We start from the raw sequence: 25,335 nt of genomic DNA, 5'->3' as shown, positions 1-25,335 counted from the left end.
CCTGTTTTCGCATTAGGTGGCTAAGGCTTTAACTTATTTTTAAAAATAAATATAAAATAAATGTTGGGTTTTATCTTGTTGACTGTTTGACTCAATAATGCTGCACACGCTGTGGTCGCACAATTAAAATTTATAGGGTAATGCTAGACTTACCACATTTTTCATACCACATTGTATACCACATCTCTAATAGAGGTGGAGCCCACCAATACAATGGGGCCCGCTTCTATTAGAGAGCTAGTATACAATGTGGTATGAAAAATGTGGTAAGCTTAGCATTTTCCAAATTTATATAGTCATTCCTTAATATTGTCAGTCCATAAAGATTTCCAACATCAAATAAACATACACGATCCATCCAGCTCACGTGGGACCCTACTACACCTCACCGATGACTGCCACGTTGGACCAGAAAGTGCTTTGAAAAATTCATTCCCAACAAAGCCCTCAGACCTTGGCTCACTTAAGAGAGACAAATATGTAAGAGAGCCTCTGACAGAAAAAAATGGAAAACTGCTATTGATTCTGTTAGTAAGTATAATTTGTTTTGGCAGTGTCTCTCTGGGATTTTGTTGCTTGCTGGGTTTATTTTCTATGTTTTTTGTTTTGATTCATTAGAAATGAGGCATTGTAGTATTATCTCAGCCTTTGATTGTTGCTTTAGATTGGACTGGTTGATGATTTTGCTAGATTTTAGGAATTCAGGGCTCTTTGGATGATGGTTTTAGATAGGAAAAATTGTAGGATTCACTGGTGCTGAGATATAATCACTTGGCACAGGCCTGCGTGCTCTTCTCCGCTTTATGACAGGATTGTATGTCTGCCTGATTAGAGATGACGTATATTCAAACACTCGGCAGGTTTGCTATTGCCTTTACTTCATTCTCATTCTATTTTCTAGCTAATCTCTTATGATTTCCTTTTCTTCTTCTTTGTCTTTCTGTCTCTCTGTCTCTCTCCCTCTCTACATCTCTCGTGAAATTTTTGCAGCGATCCACAGAAGCAGCAGGACGTTCTATAGTCTCAATTGTTGTGGACCACATATTTCTCTTCATTACTGATACTGGTTTGTGATTTTCCTTTACAAGGGCTAATAGGGATTCAATACTTTTGTACATGGAGTTAAAAAGATGTATGCTATTACGAATGTTAATTTTTAAGCATTCTCAGAAGTCTTGGGTTTACATGCAGAGTTCCAGCTCGAACTTTTGATGCAGTCACTCTTCTTCTCACGGGTACTGTTCTATGACTCTTACATATTAAATGAAAATTTTCATTGCCATTGTCTTAGTATTCTATGACTCTTGGATGGGTCCTATGTACTCTTTTTGTTTTGTAGTTGTTTTTTTATTTATTTTTAATTTTTAATTTTCCAAAGAACATGAAAGCCAAGATTACAGCTGATTACAGAGGACTGAGTTCACTATTACTGCTTTCTTTAGACTTTGTTGAGATCAGCAAAGAACCAAGTATGTAACTTGGTCATTAGTATCAAACTTGATAGTTTTATGTTGCTGTCATCATGTTTAATTTTCTGCAATAAGGATCCTTTGTGCTAGCATTGTCTTAGAATTGTTTGATTGTGATTGTTAATTTGCCCAGACGATTGCTTGATGTATAATTTTAGAAGGGTTATCTACTTAATATTTCAAAATCTTGAAACATAGACTTCACTTTTGGGTATGGTTATAAGCTATGCTTGGTTGAACTATGTTCTTTTGATTTGTGTTTGCTGAATTATTTCAATTTATGTTTTTGTGATACCTCATTAGCTATTTGATCTGGTCTTCTGGCTATGAATATGAATGAACATGTATGAGACAGAGAGAAAGGGAGAGCGACCTGATGATGTTGATGAGAGCTAGAGAGAGAAAAACAGAGGAGAATAGTAGGTTGATAAAAGAGAACTAGGGTTTCCCAAACTCCTCGGATCTGCGCCGTGGAGTTTGAAAGTAGACTAGACGCTACCGGTACTAATCATGGAACACTTTCTATAGTTTTCGTTTTGATTCATTAGAACTGAGGTATTGTACCATACGTGGGTTTAGCTTACAGAGTTTTCGTAGAGGTAAAGAAAGCCTCTGCATTGAGGTTCTGATTTCATATGTACACTTTTGTTGTTGTTATTTTCTTAGTTGTATTTATTCTGGGCCTTTCACTGGTCTCTCTCCCCTCAATCCTCCTCTCGCTTGGCCTCTCCAATATCACTCTTTTCTCCATCACTTCATTTCCTTTTGCTGTTAAATTTTCTGATTTCAGTGAATTTGAGGGGTATAAATGGAGGTGGAGGGAATTGGGTTTGGTTGTGCGAGTGAAATTATGCATCTTTGTATGTTATTTCAGTCCAAGTTTGTACCTTTGTATATCTGTGTGTGTGTTATGTTTTCATAAATGGGAAGGCAGCTGTGATTGGGTTCCTATTGTTAGATTTTGAACTCGACTGGTAAAGGTCATCCCAAGGGAACTGGCTTCTTGAACTATTGTTGCAAAACATACTTATGGTCACGCATTTGAACTGATGTTATCCCTTTAAATGGATATATGGAGTGTTTATTTCATCCTATTTAAAGGTCACTACTTTAACCTAGGAGATGGGTGAATAGAAATATTAATCAGAATCCCAATCAGTTTATCTATTATGCTGAGTCAATGGTAATGGGGTGGCATAATATTGTGTTTCATATATGTTTTTACAACTTTTTACATATTTTATACAGTTTTAATACGCGTCATCGTGTGGGCACCTTTGCTAGTATTGCTTATAACCTGTTATGAAATATAAACAATTTGACTAAATATACAATTTGCATACCTATAAAGAAATCACAGAAGAAACAAAAAGGAAAGATTTTCAGAAAAAAAAACATTGGTGGGACAAGGGTACGAAGCTAGGGAAGAGAAGAAATTGTTGCAACCAAGGATTGCCTGCAATTCCTTATCGTCCTTGAAGCAGTGTTATGGTATCTTCATTTGCGGAGCAAATGTTGTTGTACTGTGGTTGAGGATCAGAGACTGAGCTTCGGAAAGTAAATATAGGCCGCTTAGGTTGTGGGCGATCTGTCTCCCTACTCAGCATGAAAACTACATCTGGCATGGTTGGCCTATCTGCGGCATCGTCCTGTACACAAAGAAGACCAATATGCACACATCTCATCACTTCTGATGGGGAATATGAATCTGCCAAGACGTCATCAACCAAGTCCAATCCCCTGCCTTCATTCCATGAGTGCCATGCCTGAAAAAGTTTCACATATGTTGGCTACAATTGTTAGACTCTATTGTATTTAGCTTCATATAGATTGTTTAACAATTTATAAGATTTAGAGTGTGAACTGACATAAGCTATCAAGCCTAGCTCTTGGTCATGATAATAGAAGCTGGTATTCTTCCTGCCACCAATAATCTCCAATAGCAAGACTCCAAAGCTATATATGTCAGATTTTTCAGAAAATATCCCGCCCATGGCATACTCCGGAGACATATAGCCACTGCACAGGAAATTCAATATCCACCAACTTATTATTATTATTCCTGATAACATGCTAAAAATCGTTAGAAATTTAGTTGGGAAATAACAATGCTGATAATAGGGAAGAAATGATTCTTACAGAGTTCCCACAACCTTCTGAGTGTTTGCTAGATTCTGTGTCCCTTCAAAGATACGTGCCAATCCAAAATCTGAAATTTTGGGGCTCATCTTCTCATCCAACAGAATATTACTTACCTTCAAATCTCTATGTATTACCTTCAAACAGGAATCATGATGGAGATAAAGAAGTCCTCTAGCAACACCTTGAATAATATTGAAGCGTTTAGCCCAATCAAGCTCTGCTCTTCTCATTGGACCTAATCAATTCACCCATTTGAAATGAAATCAGTAGCGTCATTCATATATTTGGTGCATATAGTACAATGAAAACAATGATTTAATTGCTATAAAATAGAGACACAGTTGTAAGAACACTAGTAAGCGGGGCTTAAACAGGTAGGTGTGATATATTGAAGAGCTAAACTGTACTCAAAGATTGTGCATATCAGTTAATAGTTCCCCTAAGCTCGGCATTCTAGGAAAAGCTCATAGATTCCCAGTGATATTGAAGAAAGATAGGTAACAATGAGAAATTGCAGCCAAACATAAAGTGCCAGTGAAACTTACTGAACAAAAGAGTATCCAAGCTTTTGTTTGGCATGAACTCATAAATTAGTAGCTTCTCATCATCTTTAATGCAGCAACCCATGAGCCTTACAAGATTCTTATGTTGGAGTTTGGAGATCAACCGCATCTCATTCTTGAACTCTTCTATACCTTGTACTGAGCTACTAGATAGTCTTTTTACTGCTATTTCCTTCCCTTCTTGTAGCTTACCCTACACAAGGTCCACAAATTAATCATTGCATTCATGTCTGTATCATTATATATATTCCTTCGAAAAGAAAAAAAAGAAAGAATAATCACCCTATATACAGGCCCGAATCCTCCTTCTCCGAGTTTGTTTGTGATGCTGAAATCGCTCGTAGCAATTGATATGCTATCAAAATCATAGATTACTAGCTCTGATGGATCATGTTTTCTTATATATTCATGAAGAAGAGCGTCTCTTGAAGTCTCAATCGTATCAGCCATTTCAGAGTCCTTAGGTGTTACCTTGACGTTTCCTGATTTGCAAATATAGCAACCAAACTCGAAGTCAGAGAAAAACAAAGAAGCAGTAAATATGCTCTTATAATGTAATGCATTGAAGTTATACTGTTTTGATTAATACTTCAAACAGTGGAAGGGTGAGATCATGGGCTAATGCATTAATTGCATCGCTCGACCTCATTCTCTTACTCTTTTGGTTAGATCGCAATCTGTGCAAGCTAAACACTATGCCAGCCAAGATACTGATAAAACAAACAGCTATGAGGCTGACCATTAACTTTATTTGCTTTCGTTCACCTGGAAAAATGAATTTGTGTCGCATAAAGTAGGTGACAGAGAAAAGAAAAGATACTGCTAATTACAGTTGTGCAAGCAATACTATCACTTACCTAATTCTGCATGTGCTAGGCGAACAAAAAGATCATTTCCCCCAGAGGCAAACTCTTGAATATCAATAAGGTCTTTGGACCAGACCAAACACCCTATATTGTTAATATGTGTATAAGCCAGGCAAGAACAATTACCTATGCACTTTACCTTGCATTCTTCAGCACCCAAATTCGAAATATCTTCAGCACTGTACCTCGAAATATACTCATGAAAATCTGGTAGGTTTACACTTGACATCTTCAAAAACCCATCTTGTTTTCCTCTTGAAGGAACTGACTGACTTGTGTTACTCCGACAAAACAATTTGGTTTTCCTCACACACCCCCTTGCCCTGTTTCCTTTGCTCCATTCCTCTTGTGACTTGGGTTTAAACCCTTTCAAACACTTGCAGATTGGAGACTCGGAAGCTTTGCAAACCCCAAAAGGTCCACATATTCCATAATGGTCGCATGGATTCTTTTGGGCCTCCCAGTCAAGATTCCAGTTCTCACCATGTTCGGAATACATAAGCTTTAGTGTACCTTTATAAGAGATTTCCATATATGCCAGAATTCTGTTAAAGAAAAAAGAGAAATACTTTGTTCCCTGCTGCACATTATCATCTAGATTTAATCCACTTAGATATTCATCATTCATTCCTGGTATGCCAAGGAACTTTGCTTTGTCCCATAGCCCACTTCTCCAGTAGGGAGTTGATCCATTAATCCGAATGACCATTTGTGTTGGGATCTGTGGTGCCAATCCAACCGAGAACAACCCGGTTGATGCATCACTCTCACTTTTCCAGGCAGTCAATACATCCCTCTTTCCAAATTTGTTATCGAATCCCAGCAACATCATTGGCAGAAGTGTGTCACCAGGATAATCAAAGCTCCTCCATAATTGAGCTCCTATATCATCTTGGACAACAAAGTTTCCACTGTCGAAAAGAAGTGCAGCTGAACCATTAGATGGCACTGAAATATTGGTTGACCAAATAGAACTCTGTTTCCCATCTACAAGCTCCAGGTTCCCATTGCTGTTAATTGTCAAACTAGCCAATGTGTCTGTAACTGAAAGAGCCTTTTCTCTGTTGGCCACCCAAACAACTTTGCGGGGAAATATAGTCTTGTGCCATATCCCCACATACTTGTTCGTGGAATTATTAGGACTAAAGAAGCCCAATTCGAAAATGTGGCCAGGGGAGACGAGGGTTTGTCCCTGTGCTAATGGTTGTGAAGAAGATATGTTATAAACTTCAGCACAATGATGCTGTGACAGAAGCAAGCTGAAGAGGAATAGGATGAACATGGTGGAACTTAAGGCGCTAACAGAAACCCAACAGGGACAATTAAATACTGTGTTGGGCTAAAATTCAGATGCACCCTACGTGAAGCATATTAGTAATCTTCACTATGAGAAAATTGACTTTTCCATTTTTTTATGAAGAAAATTCTACCAATGCTTTTAAAGTCATGCGCAGACAAGTTTGACTATATCACATTGTTCACTATTTGTAGTCCAGGACATATAATAAGACATTATGAGAATGAGGGCCTTTCTCCATTGCGGATTCAATACGGATTTCTATTTTGATCCGTTAGATGACTTGGGCGGTGGAGATTTAACACAACAAACAAGACATAAAAAAATACCAATATCTGACTTTGCACCGCCATTTGAGAAGCAGAGAAACAACAGACCACTCAGCCCATGCTTTCTCTTTCCCATTTCATCTCCTCCATGTTCAATTTTTTCAGCTCTCTTTTTGAGTCAATATATATCAGGGATTCATGGATTCAATAAACAATGACATAAAAGAAAGAAAAAAAACCCATAAATTATTGAAAAAATCAGCTCTAAAAACTCGTCTCAGAAATCATTGTCTAAGAAGCAAACCCCTGTTTCAGACCGAGAAAAAATAAAAACCAAACCCAATTGTGTTAGTAAAAATAAAAACCAGAGAAAAATGAACTCTTTGTTTGTGGAGAAGCTTTTGTTTGCTGTCATCGATTGCACTTCACTTTAGTCTGGTGTGATATATTTTGGTTCTAAATTTATGTTCTTTGAGCTATTGGTATGTAGTAAAGCTTGGGAAAACTCTTCAGGTGGGAAGAGAACTCAGAAAAGCACGGGGAAGAATAGTAGTATTTTGCTGATCAGTTTGCACAACCACTGCTCCGAGACCAATTCGAGCTGCATGATTTTGTTCACAAGGGATCCATCTCCACTCCAGTGAATCAAACAAGGAAGCCAACCCTTCTAATTGCAATCACAATGGGTAAGATAGTCCATGCCCCATTTGCCATACCTCCTCCATTGATATATTTTGACTAAAAAGGAGAGATGAAAAAAATCGAACATTGAAGAGATGAAATGAGAAAGAGAAAGCATGGGATGAATGGTATCTTGTTTCTCTGTTCTCAAATGGCAGTGCAAAGTCAGATATTTGTGTTAAATCTCCACCGCCCAAGCCATCTAACGGATCAAAATAGAAATCCGTATTGAATCCGCATCAATGTAATTCGCAATGGAGAAAGGCCCATGAGAATGATTCATTTAGTTGCTCCACGTGGAGCCATTAACCAATGTGAACCCCATGGTAGGGCCCATCTCAGTCAATGGCTCAGCCACCCGGAACTCATCCACACTGCAAATATCAATGGTAGGGCCCATCCAGGTCTGACTATTACATCGAGTCAATTACCAGCTTGGATGTTAGGGTACGGAATTAGGACAAAAATGATTCTTGAGGAGCTTACTTCATAACTGATTAACACATTTCATATTGTCATGTATATGTGATTTTGACATGCAAACTGCAGCAAACCATGCAATTCAGATTGGAAAGCAGCGGGCAGAGGAAGGTGGTGCCAATGGGGCAAGTAAGAATATTAATAATTCAGTTTGGCAACCTTCATTCAATATTGAATCAATAATTAATTTTCTCAGTTCCATATTTCCTTAGAATCTTTAATTTGGTGGCCTTTCTTTTTTTGGCCTTTCCATTTGTGAGAAAGATTTAACATGGAAAATCTCGTTGGTAGAGAAGTAAGCAATAGTTACAACCAAGGATTACCAAGAGTAACAATGTACACAATCAAGGACCAGGTTAGTCTCTGCTTTTGGGAAAACCTTCATTTACGGTCCCAAGAAAAAAAGGGTTGTTTTGTACACCGAAAAGAAAACCTTCTATATGTTTAAGAACACTTCAGAATGCCCATTGCATTTGATGTAACAATTTTCTATTTCTTACCTTACCGTCCTTCAATCATTGTTATCGTAGCTTCATTTGTGGAGAAAATATTGTCATACTTTGGCTGAGGATCAGAGACTGAGTTTTGGAAGGTAAATATAGGCCGTTTAGGTTGTGGAAGATCTGTCTCACTACTTAGCATGAAAACTACATCTGGCATGATTGGCCTATCTGCAGCATTGTCTTGTACGCAAAGAAGTCCAATATGCACACATCTCATTACTTCTGATGAGGAAGATGAATCAGCCAATACTTTATCAACCAACTCCAATCCCCTGCCTTCATTCCATGAGTGCCATGCCTGACAAAATTCATATAGGTTGTGTAGAATTGTTAGACTTTTAGGCTATATGAAGGAGACTGCTCATAAACTCACAATTTCACATTCAGCTGTAATTGTTAACTTACATAAGCTAGGAAGCCTAGCTGTTGGTCACAGTAACTGAAGCTGGTATTCTTCATGCCACCAATAATCTCCAATAGCAGGACCCCAAAGCTCTATACATCAGATTTTTCAGAAATTATCCCTCCCATGGCATACTCAGGAGACATGTAGCCCCTGCACAATCAATTCATTGGTATTTAAATGGCAAAATTGCTTTCTTGGTTTCTGATCTTAAGAATGCAATAACCAAAAATTATATATCTCAATGCCATGTAACTAATCTTCCACATAAAGTTAAGCTGTGTTCTTCCAAGAATAGGAAAAGGAATGATGCTTACAGTGTTCCCACAACTTTCTGAGTATTTGTTAGATTCTGTGTCCCTTGAACGATACGTGCCAATCCAAAATCTGAAATTTTTGGGTTCATGTCCAAAATTTCGCAAGGACCATTTGTGAAAGGTGCATGAACCTCAGGGATGTTTTGTGATATATATATGTCACGTCTGCAAACTAACGGAGTTTTTTTAAGGTACCTAATGGCAGGGACCATTTGTGAGCACACATACTAATCTTAAGAACTACGAATGACACAAAAAAAACATTAAAGATGCAATCTGATAGTTTCGTAAACCTTAGGGACATTTTGTGATATTAAGCCTATAGTAATGAGCATATATATATATATATATTTTATTATTAACAGATATAACATCAGAAACTTCATTGAAAATTCCACCAATGCTTACAAAATCATGTTGGGGCCTGCCTTACTGATGTACCCATTACTATTAATCCTTGGGCGACCAGCCAAAAGAAAAAATAATAATGTCTAGAAAGCTACTTGTACATTTGATAATGCTATAAATTTTTTGCTTAATATGACCAGTTATGAATATAAATTCAAATTGACTGAATATAAAAATTTGGGTATCTATAAAGAAATCACAAAAGAAAGAAAAACGAAATATTTTCCGAAAAAACAAACAATTCGTGGGAAGTTGCTACGAACCTCAAATTTACCGCAGCCAAACAAAGTCAAATCTTTGTCGCCATTTTTCCACCGAGCCGTATTAACGAGTTACAGCGGGTCAATCTCTGTCGTCCTTGGTCCCTGTCTCGAGCCAGTCTGAGTTAATTGGTTTCGCATATTTACCTCTCTCTTTGAGATTAGAGTGCTCAGCAGGGGTGAGCATCGGTTCGAAACCAATGGTTTTTTACCAATCCAATCCAATCCAATCTTCTATTGGATTACAAATTTTACAATCCAATCCAATGTGTTTGGATGTCAGGATTCAATCCAATCCGATCCAATGTACATTGGATTGGATTGGATTGGATGATCGGTTTGTATGAAAAAATAATTATGATAAAAAAAAACTTCATAATCTGTCATAACATTTAATTCAAAATTCAATATGATGAAAGATATGACATTAATATATTAATTTTTAATATAAATTATTATAATATTATATTTAATATGTTAACGTTTTGATTTTTTCGAAAGTAAGATTAATATATTAGTGAGAAACAAGATGAAATGTAAATATTATACAATATGAAAGTATATTAATGTGTATATTGGATTGGTTCGGTTTAGGTTGGATTTTCAATTCTTGATCCGCCATCCGATCCAATCCAATTGGATTTCTATTTTTCTAATCCAATCCAATCCATCAATGTTGTCGAAACCAATGAAAATTGGATTGGATTGGATTGGATTGGTCGGTTTTAGTGGATTGGTTTGGATCCTGCACAGCCCTAGTGCTCAGGAGGAGGCGGGCAGGGGTCTTCGAACATTCAAAAAGCTTTATAATCATTCTAAAGGCTCCAGGTCAACAGTCAAAACAAAAAGGCATTGTATATTAAACATACAATAATCCAACTGGGTGTTTGTTTGTAGGTTTCGAACGTTGAATATTGACTTCTTTTTTTTTTAGAAATCAATCTGATTCAATATCAATATGAATAAATTTTTCAAATTTTCAAATCTAATCAAATGGACCTTGAATATTAAATGGAATAATCAGTTTCTTCATTCACTATACCAATTCCCAAGAAAAAATGCTAAAACAAAACAGGGGTTGTTTTCTAAACCAAAAGGAAAACTTCTATACAGAATGGCCAAAGATCACTAGATGCAAAAACTTGATATTGCTTATCGTCCTTGGATCATTGTCATGGTAGCTTCATTTGCTGAGAAAATAATTTCAGACTGTGGTTGAGGATCAGAGACTGAGTTTTGGAAGGTAAATATTGGCTCCTTCGGTTGTCGACGATCTGTCTCGCTACTTAGCATGAAAACTACATCTGGCATGGTTGGCCTGTCTGCAGCTTTGTCTTGTATACAAAGAAGCGCAATGTGCATACATCTCATCACTTCTGATGAGGAATATGAATCTGCCAATATTTCATCAACCAACTCCAATCCCCTGCCTTCATTCCATGAGTGCCATGCCTGACAAAATTTCATATATATGTATTTAGCTTCATATAGATTGTTTAACAACTTATAAGATTTCGACTGTGAACTTACATAAGCTAGGAAACCTAGATGTTGTTCATAGTAATAGAAGCTTGTATTCTTCCTGCCTGTAATAATCTCCAATATCAAGACCCCGAAGCTATAGACATCAGACTTTTCAGAAAATATCCCGCCCATGGCATACTCCGGAGACATATAGCCACTGCAAAGGCAATTCAGTAGTATTTTAACTGACAATATTTCTTCTTTGTTTCTGGTCTTAAGAAAAGGGCCACAAAATTTATCTCCTAATGGCATGCAACTAATATTTCAGTTAAGATTGCAGGGCTCTAAATAAAATGAATGGTACAGCTAGATTTCCTACATGTTATCTCTGCTGCTTCCGTATAAATTCACTAATATATTGATATGAATGGCATTATGGCCCTATGCTGAACATTGAAAATTAAATTTTGATGTTCTTCCAAGAATAGGAAAGGGAATGATGCTTACAGTGTTCCCACAACCTTCTGAGTATTTGTTAGATTCTGTGTCCCTTGAACGATACGTGCCAATCCAAAATCTGAAATTTTTGGGTTCATGTTCTCATCCAGGAGAATGTTACTGACCTTCAAATCTCTATGTATTACCTTCAAATAGGAATCATGGTGGAGATAAAGAAGCCCTCTAGCAACACCTTGAATAATATTGAAGCGTCTGCCCCAATCAAGCTCAGGTCGCCGCACTGGATCTAATCAATGCAAACACTCAAAATATAACCAATAGTTTCTTTCACATATCCCATGCATTGTACAATGAAAACGTTGACTGTCACTAGATTTTTAACCTCAAATTGCTACAGAAAATACTGACGCATTTATATGAACAATAGTGAAACAGGGGTGTAATCAGATTCAAAATTGATTTCAGGTCTAGTTCAACATTGTCTCTTATACTTTATCAAGAACTGAAATGTACTCATGTGGTATACAATTCAGTTTACATTTATGAGCGTTAAATCTGCAGGATGTCTTGCTTGACCGTTTGTATTGCAAATAAATCAGTGATTCTTTGCATCAATCGAAAATAATTTTGATTCTTTGTGCCCGAACATTTAGTTCATGTGAATTCATTTGTGGCTTTAAGTTAGTAGGCAAATTACAAAGATAAAGTCCAGTGAAACTAACCAAATAGAAGAGTGTCCAAGCTTCTGTTTGGCATGAACTCATAAATCAGTAACTTCTCATCTTCTTTGACACAGCAGCCCATGATCCTAGCAAGATTTTTATGTTGGAGCTTGGACATCAACAATGTCTCATTTTTGAACTCTTCTATCCCTTGCCCTGAGCTACTAGATAGTCTTTTTACTGCTATTTCCTTCCCTTCTTGTAGCATACCCTACAAATTAATCAAGGTATTCATGTCCTTATCTTGTAGTTGTGTAGAATTGTAGATGTTGTGATACTATATTTTCCTTTAGAAAGAGACAAAAGAAATAAATAATAACCTTGTAAACTGGACCAAATCCTCCTTCCCCGAGTTTGTTTGAGATGCTGAAATTGTTTGTAGCAATTAATATGCTATCAAAATTATAGATGAATAGCTCCCATGGATCTTGGTTTCTAATATATTCTTGAAGAGTGTCTCTTGAAGTCTCAGTAGTATCAGTCACTTTAAAGAACTTTGTTGTTACTTTGATTTTTCCTGATTTGGCAAAAATAACAATCAAAAACTGAGTCAGATCAAACCATAAAATTTCTTTGTTAGCTTACACAAATGAATTGCATCCCCCGCTCTCTCTTACCCTTTTGGTGAGCTCGCAACCTGTGCAAACCAAACACTATGGCACCCAAGATACTAATAAAACCAGTAACTGTGAGGCTGACAATTAACTTCGTTCGATTTCCTTCATCTGAAAAAATGAAGTTGTAATGCAAACAGTGTGAGACAGAAAAGAAAAGATATTTCTACTTAAAGCAGTGCAAGCAATATTATCATCGTTTACCTATTTCTGCACGGTCTAGGAGAATAAAAAGATCTACTCCGCCAGACGAAAACTTCTGTATATCAATAAGGTCTTTGGACCAGGCCAAACACCCTATATTATCAACATATGCATAAGCCAAGCAAGAACAATTATTTAGGCATTGTATCTTGCACTCTACAGCATCCGAAGACGTGATATATTCATGAAAATCTGGTACTTTCAACCTTACCATCTTCGAAAACCCATCTCCTTTTCCTCTCAAAGTGACTGACTTGCTAGTGTTACTCTCACAAAACAATTTGGTTTTCCTCTCACACCCTGCTGTCCTGTTTCCTTTGCTCCATTCCTCAGGTGACTTAGGTTTAAACCCTTTCAAACACTTGCAAATTGGAGTTGGAGACTCAGAAGCTGTACAAACCCCAAAAGGTCCACATGCTCCATATTTGTCACATGAATTCTTTTGTGCTGCCCAGTGAAGATTCCAGTTCTCTCCATTTACGGAATCCATAAGCTTCAGTATACCTTCTGAAGTGATGTCTATATATGCCTGCACAGTTTTGTCAAGGATATTATAAGAAAAATACTTTGTTCCTTGCTGCACATTATCATCTAGGTTATATCCACTTTGATATTCATCATCCATCGTCGGTACCCCGATGAACTTTGATTTATCCCATGGCCCAGTTCTATAGTAGAGAGTTGATCCATTCATCCAAATTACAGCCTGTGATGGCACCTGTGGTGTAAGTCCAACCAAGAACATCCCAGTTGATGGATCACTCTCACTTTTCCAGGCAGTCAAAACTTTCTTCATTCCAGATTTGCTATCGAATCCCAGCAGCATGCTTGGTAGAAGTGTGTCACTTGGATAATCAAAGCTCTGCCACAATGGATCAGCTGCTCCTATACTGACTTTGACAACAAAGTTTCCACTGTCTAAAAGCATTGCAGCTGAAGTATTAGATGGCACTGAAATATTGGTTGACCAAACAGAATTCTGTTTGCCATCTACAAGCTCCAGAGTCCCATTGCTGCTTATTGCCAAACTAGCCAAGGTGTCTGCAGCTGCAATAGGCTTTTCTCTGTTAGCAACCCAAACAATTTTTCGAGGAAGTATGTTCTTGTGCCATATCCCCACGTACTTGTTATTATCAGAATTATTATTGGGACTGAAGAAGCCCAATTCGAAAATGCGGCCAGGGGAGACGAGGGTTTGTTCCTGTGCTAATGGTTGTGAAGAAGATATGTTATAAACTTCAGCACAATGATGCTGTGACAGAAGCAAGCTGAAGAGGAATAGGATGAACATGGTGGAACTTAAAGCGCTAACAGAAACCCAACAGTGACAATTAAATACTACGTTGGGCTAAAATTCAGATGCACCCTACGTGAAGCATATTAGTAATCTTCACTATTAGAAAATTGACTTTTCCATTTTTTTATGAAGAAAATTCTACCAATGCTTTTAAAAGTCATGCGCAGACAAGTTTGACTACATCACATTGTTCACTATTTGTAGTCCAGGACATATGAGTCATTTAGTTGCTCCTCGTGGCCAACTCGGAGCCATTAACCAATGTGAACCCCATGGTACGGCCCATCCCAATCAATGGCTCAGCCACCTGGAAGGAACTCTTCCACACTGCAAATATCAATGGTAGGGCCCATCCAGATCTGACGATTATTATGTGCAGCTCTCTTCTCTGCGTCGAGTCAATTACCAGCTTGGATGTTAGGATATGGGATGTTAGGACTAAAATGATTCTCGAGGAGCTTACTTCATAACTGATTAACACATTTCATATTGTCATGTATATGTGATTTTGACATGCAAACTGCAGCAAACCATGCAATTCAGATTGGAAAGCAGCGGGCAGAGGAAGGTGGTGCCAATGAGGCAAGTTAGAATATTAATAATTCAGTTTGGCAACCTTCATTCAATATTGAATCAATAATTAATTTTCTCAGTTCCATATTTCCTTAGAATCTTTGATTTGGTGGCCTTTCCGTTTGTGAGAAAGATTTAACATGGAAAATCTCGTTGGTAGAGAAGTAAGCAATAGTTACAACCAAGGATTACCAAGAGTAACAATGTACACAATCAAGGACCAGGCTAGTCTCTGCTTTTGGGAAAACCTTCATTTACGGTCCCAAGAAAAAAGGGTTGTTTTGTACACCGAAAAGAAAACCTTCTATATGTGTAAGAACACTTCAGAATGCTCATTGCATTTGATGTAACAATTTTCTATTTCTTACCTTACCGTCCTTCAATTATTGTTATCGTAGCTTCATTTGTGGAGAAAATATTGTCATACTTTGGCTGAGGATCAGAGACTGAGTTTTGGAAGGTAAATATAGGCCGTTTAGGTTGTGGAAGATCTATCTCACTACTTAGCATGAAAACTACATCTGGCATGATTGGCCTATCTGCAGCATTGTCTTGTACGCAAAGAAGTCCAATATGCACACATCTCATTACTTCTGATGAGGAAGATGAATCAGCCAATACTTTATCAACCAACTCCAATCCCCTGCCTTCATTCCATGAGTGCCATGCCTGTCAAAATTCATATAGGATGTGTAGAATTGTTAGACTTTTAGGCCATACGAAGGAGACTGCTCATAAACTCACAATTTCACATTCAGCTGTAATTGTTAACTTACATAAGCTAGGAAGCCTAGCTGTTGGTCACAGTAACTGAAGCTGGTATTCTTCATGCCACCAATAATCTCCAATAGCAGGACCCCAAAGCTATATACATCAGATTTTTCAGAAAATATCCCTCCCATGGCATACTCCGGAGACATGTAGCCCCTGCACAATCAATTCATTAGTATTTAACTTGCAAAATTGCTTTCTTGGTTTCTGATCTTAAGAATGCAACCAAAAATTATATATCACAATGTCATGCAACTAATCTTCCATATAAATTCACTAACATTGAAAGTTAAGCTGTGTTGTTCTTCCAAGAACAGAAAAAGGAATGATGCTTACAGTGTTCCCACAACCCTCTGAGTATTTGTTAGATTCTGTGTCCCTTGAATGATACGTGCCAGTCCAAAATCTGAAATTTTTGGGTTCATGTTCTCATCCAAGAGAATGTTACTGACCTTCAAATCTCTATGTATTACCTTCAAACAAGAATCATGGTGGAGATACAGAAGCCCTCTAGCAACACCCTGAATAATATTGAAGCGTCTGCCCCAATCAAGCTCAGGTTGCCGCACTGGATCTAATCAATGAAAACATTCGAAATGTAACCAATATTTTCAGCCTTTAATTGCTAGAAAATAGTGACATAGTTGTATGAACAATAGTGAAACAGGGGTGTAAATGTAATTAAATTGAAAATTAATTCCAGGTCTAGTTCAACATTGTCTCTTCGACTTTATAGTGAACTGAACTCACATATTATGCAATTCATTTAATAACTATGAGCATTATATCTGCAGGGCTGTCTTGCTTGATTGTTTTTGTTTCTAAAAGAATCTTTATGAGCCCCCTGAGTACAGCATAGTACAAAGAACTAAGGGATTATCAATTATATTAGTTTAACAAAGAAGTAGACAGGTAACAAAGAGAAACTGCAGCCAAACATAAACCTCCAGTGAAACTAACCGAATAGAAGAGTATCCAAGCTTTTGTTTGGCATGAACTCATAAATCAGTAACTTCTCGTCCTCTTGGACGCAGCATCCCATGATCCTAACAAGATTTTTATGTTGGAGTTTGGATATCAACAGAATCTCATTCTTGAACTCTTCTATGCCTTGTCCTGAGCTACTTGATAGTCTTTTAACTGCTATTTCCTTCCCTTCTTGTAGCTTACCCTGCAAATTAATCATTGCATTCATGTCTGTATCTTGCAGCTTCTGCAATACTATATTTTCCTTCAAAAATAGAAAAATAAATAAATAATCACCTTGTAAACAGGGCCAAATCCTCCTTCCCCGAGTTTGTTTGTGATGCTGAAATTGTTTGTTGCAATTAATATGCTGTCAAAATCATAGATGAATAGCTCTGATGGATCATGTTTTCTTATATACTCTTGAAGATTCTCTCTTGAATTCTCATTCACATCAGAGAATTGAAAGAACTTTGTTTTAACTTTGATATTTCCTGATTTGGCACAGATAGCAATCAAATACCGAGTCAGAGCGAAAAAACAAGTCAGACCAATTAGCCTACCTACTTCATCATAGAAAGGCTATCAAGTTTTGGATATCAACAAGTAAAATATGAACTTATGAAGTTATCCATGGAAGCTATGCTAATTTGATAATATATTTTAGAGAGAGGAAGGGAGAGATCAAGTAGTAATGCATCAGCTGATATCCCTCTATATCGTTCTCTTACCCCTTTGTTTTGCTCGCAACCTGTGCACACAGAAAACTAAGGCACCCAAGACAACGATAAAGCAAATGGCTGTGAGGCTGACAATTAACTTTATTGGCTTTCCTTCACCTGAAATGAATTTGAACACATAAAGTATTAGACTAAAGAAAAGATATTGATCATTAGAGTTGTGCAAGCAATATTATCATATACCTAATTCTCCGTGAGCTAGGCGAATAAAAAGCTCTGATCTGCCAGAGGCAAAGTCTTGTATATCAATAAGGTCTTTGGACCAGACCAAACACCCTATATTAGTAACATATGCATAAGCCAGGCACGAACAATTCTTTAGGCATTCTATCTTGCACTCATCAACATCCATATCTGCAATATACTCATGAAAATCTGGCAAGTTTAACCTTTCCACCTGCCTAAACCCGTCTTCTTTTCCACTTGAAACAACTGAATTACTGGTGTTACTCTCACAAAACAATTTGGTTTGCCTCACACACCCTCCTGTCCTGTTTCCTTTCCTCCATTCCTCATGTGACTTGGGTGCAAAACCTTTCAAACACTTGCAAGTTGGAGTTGGAGATTTGGAAGCTTTGCAAACCCCAAAAAGTCCACATGTTCCATAAATGTCACATGGATTCGTTGGTGCCTCCCAATTATGAAACCAGTTGCTGCCATTGTCTGAAACCATAAACGTAAGTACTCCTTCATAAGAGAGGTCTAGATATGAGAGAGTACTGTCAAATAACTTATAAGAAAAATACTTTGTTCCCTGCTGCACGTCCTCAACTAGAGTAAATCCACTTTGATATCGATCATCCATTTCTGGTACACCAATGAACTTCGATTTATCCCATGGCCCAGTTTTCCAGTAGGGAGTTGATTCATTAATCCAAATGAACACTTGTGATGGAGTCTGGGGTCCAAGTCCAGCAGAGAATATCCCAGCTGATGGATCACTCTCACTTTTCCATGCAGTCAATAAATTCTTCTTCCCAGATTTAGTATCAAATCCAATCACCATGCCTGGTAGAATTGTATCACTAGGATGATCAAAACTCTGCCACAATGGATCAGCAGCTGCTATACCATCATCTTTGACAACAAAGTTTCCAGTGTCTGAAAGAACTGCAGCTGAAGTTTTAGATGGCACTGAAATATTGGTTGACCAAATAGAATTCTGTTTGCCATCTACAAGCTCCAAATTCCCACTGCTGCTAATTGTCAAACTAGCCAAGGTGTCTGAAGCTGCAATAGGATTTTCTCTGTTGGCCACCCATACAACTTTACGAGGAAATATATCCTTGTGCCATATCCCCACATACTTATTAGCCGAGTTATTAGGACTGAAGAAACCCAGTTCAAAAATGTGGCCAGGAGAGACAAGGTTTTGTCCCTGTGATAATGGTTGTGAAGGAGTTATGTCATAAACTTCAGCACAATGGTGCTGTGACAGAAGCAAGCTGAAGAAGAATAGGAAAAACATGGAAGAATTTAAAGCACTAGCAATAGTTTCAGCTCTAATAATACCCATTTAAATCCTATTATGTTGTCCAGAAAAGCAATACTGAAATAAAACACTGTTTTGGTATAAAATTCAGATGATATCTAAGCAAGTGGATTCACATTTGATGCCTGTTAATTTTCTTACGCAACATCAACATGGACGAAGCACATTAGGAAACTTCATTATGAAAAAAAAAATTGAATTTTAAAGTCAAGCGCAGAAAACCTTGAAACAGATTTTGGCTCCTTGTGGAGATATTTTGACTGATTAATGTAGTCTACTAATCTATGCGTGCATAGGGAGCCGTTGATCAATGCGAACCCCATGTTATGGCCCATCTCAGTCAATGGCTCTCCTGTCTGGACAGGGGAGCACAAAGTCTATGCTTACCTTTATCAGTGTCTGACTATTATGTGCAGCTCCCTTCTCTGCTTAAATTCAATGACTACCTTGGACTTGGATGTATTGAGGGCAAGGGATGTTTCAATCAGACCAATGTATAACAGATTTGATTCTTGAGGTGCCTACTTCATAAATGTTTAACAGAGCAAGGTACAAGATACATATTCTGAGAATGGAAGTGCTTTTCTTTCTGTGGTCATTCTTTAAAGGTTGAATTTTACTGTCTTCAAATTTATATTTAATAGGTGAGAAAAGCATCTGCATGGATCAAAATTGTTAGAATTTTTTTTTTTAAGGGAATCTGCAAAATTGGTTGTGGCATAACTAGTAGGTTCTTCCACTTATCATGCATGTGTGATTAGAAAGTGGAGAAGGATGGTGGTGCCAACGAGGCATGCTATTGAGTATGACAGTCATCAAAAACCAAAACTGCAAATCTCTATTAGAACTCTGGTATGAGTATTTACTTTTTACCCTCACAATTGTTTAACCAAAAGTATAGACTATACACATTACTTTACCCCAATAATAGATGGAATAGCATATAAACATGTAGCAAGTTTATATGTCACCTCCCATCTACCATTGTAATTGTGACATCATTTGAGGATGCTAAATCCTGGCCGTCTGTACTAAATTTTGTATCCACATATCTCCTAATTGAAGTAAATATAGGTTGTATTGGCAATTGAAGATTTGCAGTTTCACTCTCCAGCATTAACACCACGGACGACATAGTTGGTCTAGAAATTGCAGAGTCTTGCACACACAATAGCCCTACTTGTATGCATCGCAATAATTCAGCTTGATTTTGGGAACATGTTTCTGCAATGGAAGAATCAATGAGGTCCACTGCTCTATTCTCATTCCAAAGATGCCATGCCTGAAAACATTCCAGAAATTCATTTCATCATTACAGTTTCTAAATAGTACTAACTAAAGAAGTAATAGCTAGCATTTAATATTCAAAACATCATGTATAAACTTACAAATCCAATTAGGCTCAAGTGTTCTGATGAGCGTAAACTAATGTTCCTCCGGCCGCTCACAATCTCTAGCAACAGTACCCCAAAGCTGTAGACATCTGACTTAACAGAAAACAGACCTTCCATTGCATATTCAGGGGACATATAACCACTGCATCATGGATATTTGAAAATTAGATTAATAAACTTTGAAATTATCTAAATAGGTTATATTAGTTTCAACAAGTCATTCTTACTATGTTCCAACAACTCGGGTTGTATTTGCTTCATTTTGGTTCCCCCCAAATATTCTTGCCATACCAAAGTCTGAAATTTTGGGAATCATATCTGCATCTAGCAAAATATTGCTAGCTTTTAGGTCTCGATGAATTATTCTAAGTCTAGAATCTCTATGGAGATAAAGGAGCCCTCTTGCAATCCCTTCAATAATTGCAAAGCGTTTTCTCCAATCCAATAGTGCTTGCTTGGACGGATCTGCCATTTTACCAAAAAGGCAACTACTAAGTGAAACAAACCCCTCCTAATAACAATCCCTATATATCCACAATGCTATGAATTTGAAGTACATATTTTGATGCAAAAGAATACGTTAATTAGCTGAAAGAGAACATACCGAAAAGAAAGAAATCCAAGCTTTTGTTTGGCATGTATTCATAAAGCAGAATTTTTTCTTCTCCTTGAATGCAGCATCCTAATAGTCTAACAAGATTCCTATGTTGTAACTTAGCAATCAAACTAATCTCATTTTTAAACTCCTCCAAGCCTTGGCTAGACCTTCTCGAAAGTCTTTTTATAGCTACTTCTTGTAGTCCTGGAAGGTTACCCTGGTAATGGGAGAAAAAAAAAAAAAAGAAAAAAAAAAAGAGTAAAATCTCTAGTACATAACAGCTTACTTTAATACTTGCAGACAGGCTCATCATATAAATTCACCTTGTAGACGGTACCAAAACCCCCCTTCCCAAGCTTGTTTTCTTCAGAAAAGTTATTTGTAGCAGCTGCTACACAAGTGAAATTGAACAATGGTAACTCAGATCCATTTACTTGATTCCCTTCTGCAAAAAGGTCAATTGACCCTGAAACATCTGTTGAGAATTCATTGCTCTTGCTAGCATTGAGCATTGGTGGATCGTTGTTCCTCAACCATGAAATAGAAGAAGTGGTGGGCAACACTAGATAATAACAAAAGAAAGAGTTAGAAACAAAATGGAAAGAAGGTTATTTAATGGAACAGTCGACATTTTTCGTAAGTTGCCAAAAGAAATAGACCCTCTCATTCACCATAAGGAAGGGAAATGTGTATCCTACCTTTCAGTTTTGCTTTAAACCTCCATAATAGCAACATGAAGATGACTAAGAAGAGTGCTCCCGCTACAGAAATTACTATTATCACAGGGGTCGATAATTTTTTCTTGCCACCTATATATAAAAGGAGACAAAAGAAAAGGTATTAGAGTGGTTTTTCAGTTGAAGTCATGTGTGTAGCACAATGAAGTGACTTCAATTTTACACCAACAGAAAAGTGATTCCAATTCACCTTGATTTCTCTTGTATAGGAAAACAAACCAAAACCAGAAACCTCAACAATGACAAAGAAATCTAGTACTGGCCTTTTGGTTATGGCAAAGATTAACAGAGACAAAAAAAAAACCTCCAATAAAGCCAAAGGAAGAATTAATTTACCTAAATCAGAATGCGCAAGACGAATGTTCAACGTATTTCCCCCCTTCGTAAATTTTTGGACATCCAGCAAGTCCTCTGTCCATATCATACAACCAATCCCTTGAACAAATGCATATGCAGTACAATCACAATTCTTAAGACAAATCTCCTCACAATTCTCATCTGAACCAGGAACAACTAAGTCTACAAAATCAGGCAACTTGGCACACCTTAGACCTACAAACCCATCTTCTTCATCATTTTCCTCTGTTCCAATTGTTCTATTTCTTTGACACTGTAACAGGGTCTTCCTAGAACACCCATCTGACCAATTTCTCCTAATCCATTGATCCCAATCCGTTGGTTGAAATCCATGCATACAACTACACTCCGAACCCGAACCATGCGATGCACTACAGACCCCAAACTTGCCACACCTGTTGTAAAGCTCACAGTCATTGGACTTGTTAGGCTGAGACTGTATCACTTCCCACTGGTTTTTATCTCCCACCCACCTAAGCTGCTCTTCATACCCATCGCACCTTATCTGAAACCTCAACTTATCTGAAGCATTCCATGGTGTGTAAGTAAAATACATGCTTCCACTCTCATTCTCATTCTCATCACTAAGCTTAAAACCATATGAATATGTAGTTGGCATATTTGGAACACCAATAAACAACTGCTTGTTCCAATGCCCACTTCTCCACCGCCTATTTGATCCTTCCCATATCACTATCTGTGGTGATCCGCGTGGATCAACTCCCATCGAATACGCTCCTGGAGATGGATCATTTTCTGACTTCCAAGAAGTCAAAAACCTGTTCTCTCCTTTTGCAGAATTCACCTCAACATTCATGCCAGGCAAAAATGTATTTGTTGGGTCAACAAAGCTCTGCCAATACTTCTTGCTGGTATCGCCGCTGCTTGAAAGAACAAGATTTCCTTTATCATTGAGTATGGCCGTGGAGTTAGAGGAGGCTGAAACATTGCTAGACCAGACTGCGGTGTTATTTCCATCTAAAACCACCACATTCCCATCGCTTCCAATTTTCAAGATCCCAGCTTTATCAAAAATTGGCCTCTCTCTGTTTGCAACCCATATGACTGATGGCTCTGAAATGTTGTAATACCAAATCCCAACGTACCGGGACGATGAATTCTTCGGGCTGAAGAATCCCAGTTCGAAGCCGTCATAAATAAGAGTATCTCCATCTCTTAAAGGTTGACCTTGCGTAATTGAACTGGCAGCAGAGCAAAACAGAGCAAGAGAGGAGAAAGTGAAGAGGAAGGAAAAAAGATGGATCTTGAGACCTGGGTTTTTGCTAGCGATGCCCATCATCTGACAAACTCTAAGAATTGCAGACATGCATCCAACAGAGAGAAACTGTCTAGGTGCTAAAGTCAGCGAATAGGCTTTAATGGCGGCTTTGTGCTGGTTTTGTCTTACTCTGACTCTCGCATGGGTGAGTTCTTCTGGACTGCGGAGTTAGGCGACAATCTCGCATTTGAAAATTATTTTAGGCTTGACTGGTTTTGGTGGTGATTGTTTCTGGTTTGGCCTTGAGCCTCTGGATCTACGCAAAAGACTTATTTGGATGAAACGAATATTTGTTAGTCGTGAAAACAATTGAAGATCACATCACATCACATGCCGTTGACGCGGTTTAAGAGACACATTTCAATAAATATATTTATTTATTACTATTAGGGGGTGCCAACTGCTCAATTCTTTCCTAAATGGAAGATACAATTCATAAATTGATTCCTTTTTATTTTTGGTAAAAATTAATAAATTGTTTCCTAAAATAAGAATTGACCCAGTGGTCCCCGCAGAAAAAAGCCGGTGAGCCAGTATAGAATTTTAAGAACGTTCCACCATTTTCCAACCGGTTACTTTACTTGTTTGTTACTTAATTTTAAATTAATTAGACAGCTACCTCCTCGTGTGGTCTAATTTTCAAAGTAGTTCGGCCGATGATTTTTTTTTTTTAATGAAAAAAAATTTAGGGAGAGATTGGTTACTCTCATCGTCAACGTCATAGCAAACTCACAATTTCAAACTTGTAGAACTTACGTGTTGCACCCAACTGCCAGTTGTTATCGATATGAATTTATGTAGGAAATTATAGATCGTGCACTAATGAGGACTGCTGACAACGGGACTCAAACACTAGTGGGGCTACACACAATGTAAGGACCTTACGAACTGAACCAACCCTCATTAGCTTCGACTGAAGATTTAGATTTATTGTAAAATTATTTTTTTATTTTTTTTAATCGTCATTTTTCATGCGTTTATGTTGCCTTTGCGATGGGGAAGGGAGCCTCATAGAATATAAGCGTTGACCTCACGTTGATCACGTCACATGGTATAAGTTTTAAACGGAAAACATCTGGTCTTCTTAATTAGGAGATGGCATCATGATAGTAAGGACGACTCACTATTAACTTAGTAATAATAGATGTCGTTTTGGATGACTTACAATACCTAAAAAAATAAAGAAATTGATTGTTTAACTCCGGTTAGGTGAAAATGATTAGAAGTCGAGTCTTTAACTACTCCATCCTCGAATTGAAAGGACAAAAATGGTTGGTATATTTTGTTCCAGGTAATGTGGGTTGTTAACTTGTTACACGCATATAAGACGTGGACTTTGACAAATTTAAAGAATCAATTAGCGCGGCTGCCACACAAGGCAAGGCAGAACAGAACATCACGTTGGACAGGTTTGGAGTCGTTGGGTTGGACACGCACGTGCCCTTTCTTTGAATGAATGAATGGAAACGCTTCAACTTGACTCAAAATTGGAAATATATTATATATTATATCATAAGGTCCTATTTTTGGAGTGGGCTAAAGAAACATGTAGGCCTAACTGCAAATTAATTCATTATTTGCTTTATGTTGTTAGCACCAGTTGTTTTTTATATAATCAACGATAGGAATTCATTGATAAGAGGACAAATATAAGTATTAAAAAGCCGAGTTATGCGCTAAGGGATTATTATTTAGGTGACTCCTCTACACCTAAGGGCCAAGTAGTCTATATTCTCAACCGCAAGCAGAAGGAACCTTACTCTTGATAAAGTGCCCTCCCAAATCCCCTAGAGTCATACCTGTAAAAATAAACCCCAATGTTAAAAATTATTAAGGGTAAATTTCAGTTTACTACGGTAAAGTTTACTGATTTTTAGAGTTCGATACAACAAGTTCTTTTGGTCTGTCACATACACAACGTTGATTTTCTTATCACTTCATACCTACCGTTAGTCTTTCCGTTAACAAATCTATTAGAGTAATGCTATTTAGACACACAACATTGATCAC

General features: G+C 37.5%; 4 protein-coding genes, 1 long non-coding RNA gene and 1 pseudogene across 9 annotated transcripts; 1 reads left to right on the top strand and 5 right to left on the bottom strand.

The window, feature by feature from the left end:
- The first annotated feature begins 448 nt into the window (after positions 1–448).
- LOC110752883 (uncharacterized) lies at positions 449–2,630 on the top strand. 2 transcript variants are annotated; one of them, XR_002526050.2, is made up of 4 exons: positions 449–531; positions 781–860; positions 991–1,066; positions 1,192–2,630. It is a non-coding gene; the product is annotated as an uncharacterized LOC110752883 (long non-coding RNA). The 2 variants fall into 2 exon arrangements; XR_002526049.2 differs by having other exon boundaries at positions 473–860.
- Positions 2,631–2,737: 107 nt separating this feature from the next.
- LOC110752881 (G-type lectin S-receptor-like serine/threonine-protein kinase SD1-29) lies at positions 2,738–7,376 on the bottom strand. Of its 2 annotated transcripts, XM_021953640.2 has the most exons (7): positions 5,032–7,369; positions 4,832–4,939; positions 4,457–4,656; positions 4,157–4,367; positions 3,609–3,846; positions 3,338–3,488; positions 2,738–3,235 (listed from the first exon to the last, which is right to left on the bottom strand). In XM_021953640.2, exons 1-7 carry the CDS (start codon positions 6,320–6,322, stop codon positions 2,936–2,938), a joined length of 2,499 nt encoding a protein of 832 aa, XP_021809332.2. In that variant the 5' UTR covers positions 6,323–7,369; the 3' UTR covers positions 2,738–2,935. The 2 variants fall into 2 exon arrangements, with proteins under 2 accessions (XP_021809332.2, XP_088108840.1); XM_088252714.1 differs by lacking the exons at positions 2,738–3,235; positions 3,338–3,488 and having other exon boundaries at positions 3,615–3,833; positions 5,032–7,376.
- Positions 7,377–7,889: 513 nt separating this feature from the next.
- LOC148295324 (G-type lectin S-receptor-like serine/threonine-protein kinase At1g61430) lies at positions 7,890–9,830 on the bottom strand (annotated as a pseudogene). The gene is made up of 4 exons (XR_015835461.1): positions 9,662–9,830; positions 8,991–9,185; positions 8,676–8,826; positions 7,890–8,568 (listed from the first exon to the last, which is right to left on the bottom strand). The product of XR_015835461.1 is annotated as a G-type lectin S-receptor-like serine/threonine-protein kinase At1g61430 (transcript).
- Positions 9,831–10,644: 814 nt separating this feature from the next.
- Positions 10,645–14,547, bottom strand: LOC110757985 (G-type lectin S-receptor-like serine/threonine-protein kinase At1g61490). Of its 2 annotated transcripts, XM_088252715.1 has the most exons (7): positions 13,122–14,534; positions 12,921–13,028; positions 12,624–12,820; positions 12,304–12,514; positions 11,630–11,867; positions 11,189–11,339; positions 10,645–11,110 (listed from the first exon to the last, which is right to left on the bottom strand). In XM_088252715.1, the coding sequence occupies exons 1-7, from the start codon at positions 14,410–14,412 to the stop codon at positions 10,811–10,813; spliced, it is 2,496 nt and encodes an 831-aa protein (XP_088108841.1). In that variant the 5' UTR covers positions 14,413–14,534; the 3' UTR covers positions 10,645–10,810. The 2 variants fall into 2 exon arrangements, with proteins under 2 accessions (XP_088108841.1, XP_088108842.1); XM_088252716.1 differs by lacking the exons at positions 10,645–11,110; positions 11,189–11,339 and adding an exon at positions 12,126–12,136 and having other exon boundaries at positions 11,636–11,852; positions 13,122–14,547.
- Positions 14,548–15,144: 597 nt separating this feature from the next.
- Positions 15,145–19,105, bottom strand: LOC110757957 (G-type lectin S-receptor-like serine/threonine-protein kinase At1g61500). Its single transcript, XM_021959708.2, has 7 exons — positions 17,652–19,105; positions 17,460–17,567; positions 17,026–17,222; positions 16,723–16,933; positions 16,099–16,336; positions 15,768–15,918; positions 15,145–15,660 (listed from the first exon to the last, which is right to left on the bottom strand). The coding sequence occupies exons 1-7, from the start codon at positions 18,982–18,984 to the stop codon at positions 15,361–15,363; spliced, it is 2,538 nt and encodes an 845-aa protein (XP_021815400.2). The 5' UTR covers positions 18,985–19,105; the 3' UTR covers positions 15,145–15,360.
- Positions 19,106–19,777: 672 nt separating this feature from the next.
- LOC110752874 (G-type lectin S-receptor-like serine/threonine-protein kinase B120) lies at positions 19,778–23,608 on the bottom strand. The gene is made up of 7 exons (XM_088252704.1): positions 22,026–23,608; positions 21,651–21,761; positions 21,276–21,514; positions 20,959–21,169; positions 20,582–20,819; positions 20,349–20,496; positions 19,778–20,242 (listed from the first exon to the last, which is right to left on the bottom strand). Exons 1-7 carry the CDS (start codon positions 23,371–23,373, stop codon positions 19,928–19,930), a joined length of 2,610 nt encoding a protein of 869 aa, XP_088108830.1. The 5' UTR covers positions 23,374–23,608; the 3' UTR covers positions 19,778–19,927.
- Between the last annotated feature and the right edge of the window lie 1,727 nt (positions 23,609–25,335).

The sequence above is a fragment of the Prunus avium genome, chromosome 4 (genome assembly GCF_965620075.1).
Source record: "Prunus avium chromosome 4, drPruAviu1.hap1.1, whole genome shotgun sequence".
NCBI lineage: Eukaryota > Viridiplantae > Streptophyta > Magnoliopsida > Rosales > Rosaceae > Prunus > Prunus avium.
This window is presented reverse-complemented; position numbering and strand designations above follow the sequence as displayed.

Excerpts from the sequence above, each read along its gene's own strand:
- LOC110752874 (XM_088252704.1), bottom strand. The coding sequence starts at position 23,373 with ATGTCTGCAATTCTTAGAGTTTGTCAGATGATGGGCATCGCTAGCAAA. Across the intron at positions 21,762-22,025 it reads TCTTGCGCATTCTGATTTAG|GTGGCAAGAAAAAATTATCG; the intron begins GTAAATTAATTC and ends TTTTATATATAG. Across the intron at positions 21,515-21,650 it reads GTTTAAAGCAAAACTGAAAG|TGTTGCCCACCACTTCTTCT; the intron begins GTAGGATACACA and ends GTTATTATCTAG.
- LOC110757985 (XM_088252715.1), bottom strand. The coding sequence starts at position 14,412 with ATGTTCATCCTATTCCTCTTCAGCTTGCTTCTGTCACAGCATCATTGT. Across the intron at positions 13,029-13,121 it reads CCTAGACCGTGCAGAAATAG|ATGAAGGAAATCGAACGAAG; the intron begins GTAAACGATGAT and ends TCATTTTTTCAG. Across the intron at positions 12,821-12,920 it reads GTTGCGAGCTCACCAAAAGG|GAAAAATCAAAGTAACAACA; the intron begins GTAAGAGAGAGC and ends TTGCCAAATCAG.
- LOC110752881 (XM_021953640.2), bottom strand. The coding sequence starts at position 6,322 with ATGTTCATCCTATTCCTCTTCAGCTTGCTTCTGTCACAGCATCATTGT. Across the intron at positions 4,368-4,456 it reads GATTCGGGCCTGTATATAGG|GGTAAGCTACAAGAAGGGAA; the intron begins GTGATTATTCTT and ends GACCTTGTGTAG. Across the intron at positions 3,236-3,337 it reads AGCTAGGCTTGATAGCTTAT|GCATGGCACTCATGGAATGA; the intron begins GTCAGTTCACAC and ends AAACTTTTTCAG.
- LOC110757957 (XM_021959708.2), bottom strand. The coding sequence starts at position 18,984 with ATGGGTATTATTAGAGCTGAAACTATTGCTAGTGCTTTAAATTCTTCC. Across the intron at positions 17,223-17,459 it reads GTTGCGAGCAAAACAAAGGG|GAAATATCAAAGTTAAAACA; the intron begins GTAAGAGAACGA and ends GTGCCAAATCAG. Across the intron at positions 15,661-15,767 it reads AGCTAGGCTTCCTAGCTTAT|GCATGGCACTCATGGAATGA; the intron begins GTAAGTTAACAA and ends GAATTTTGACAG.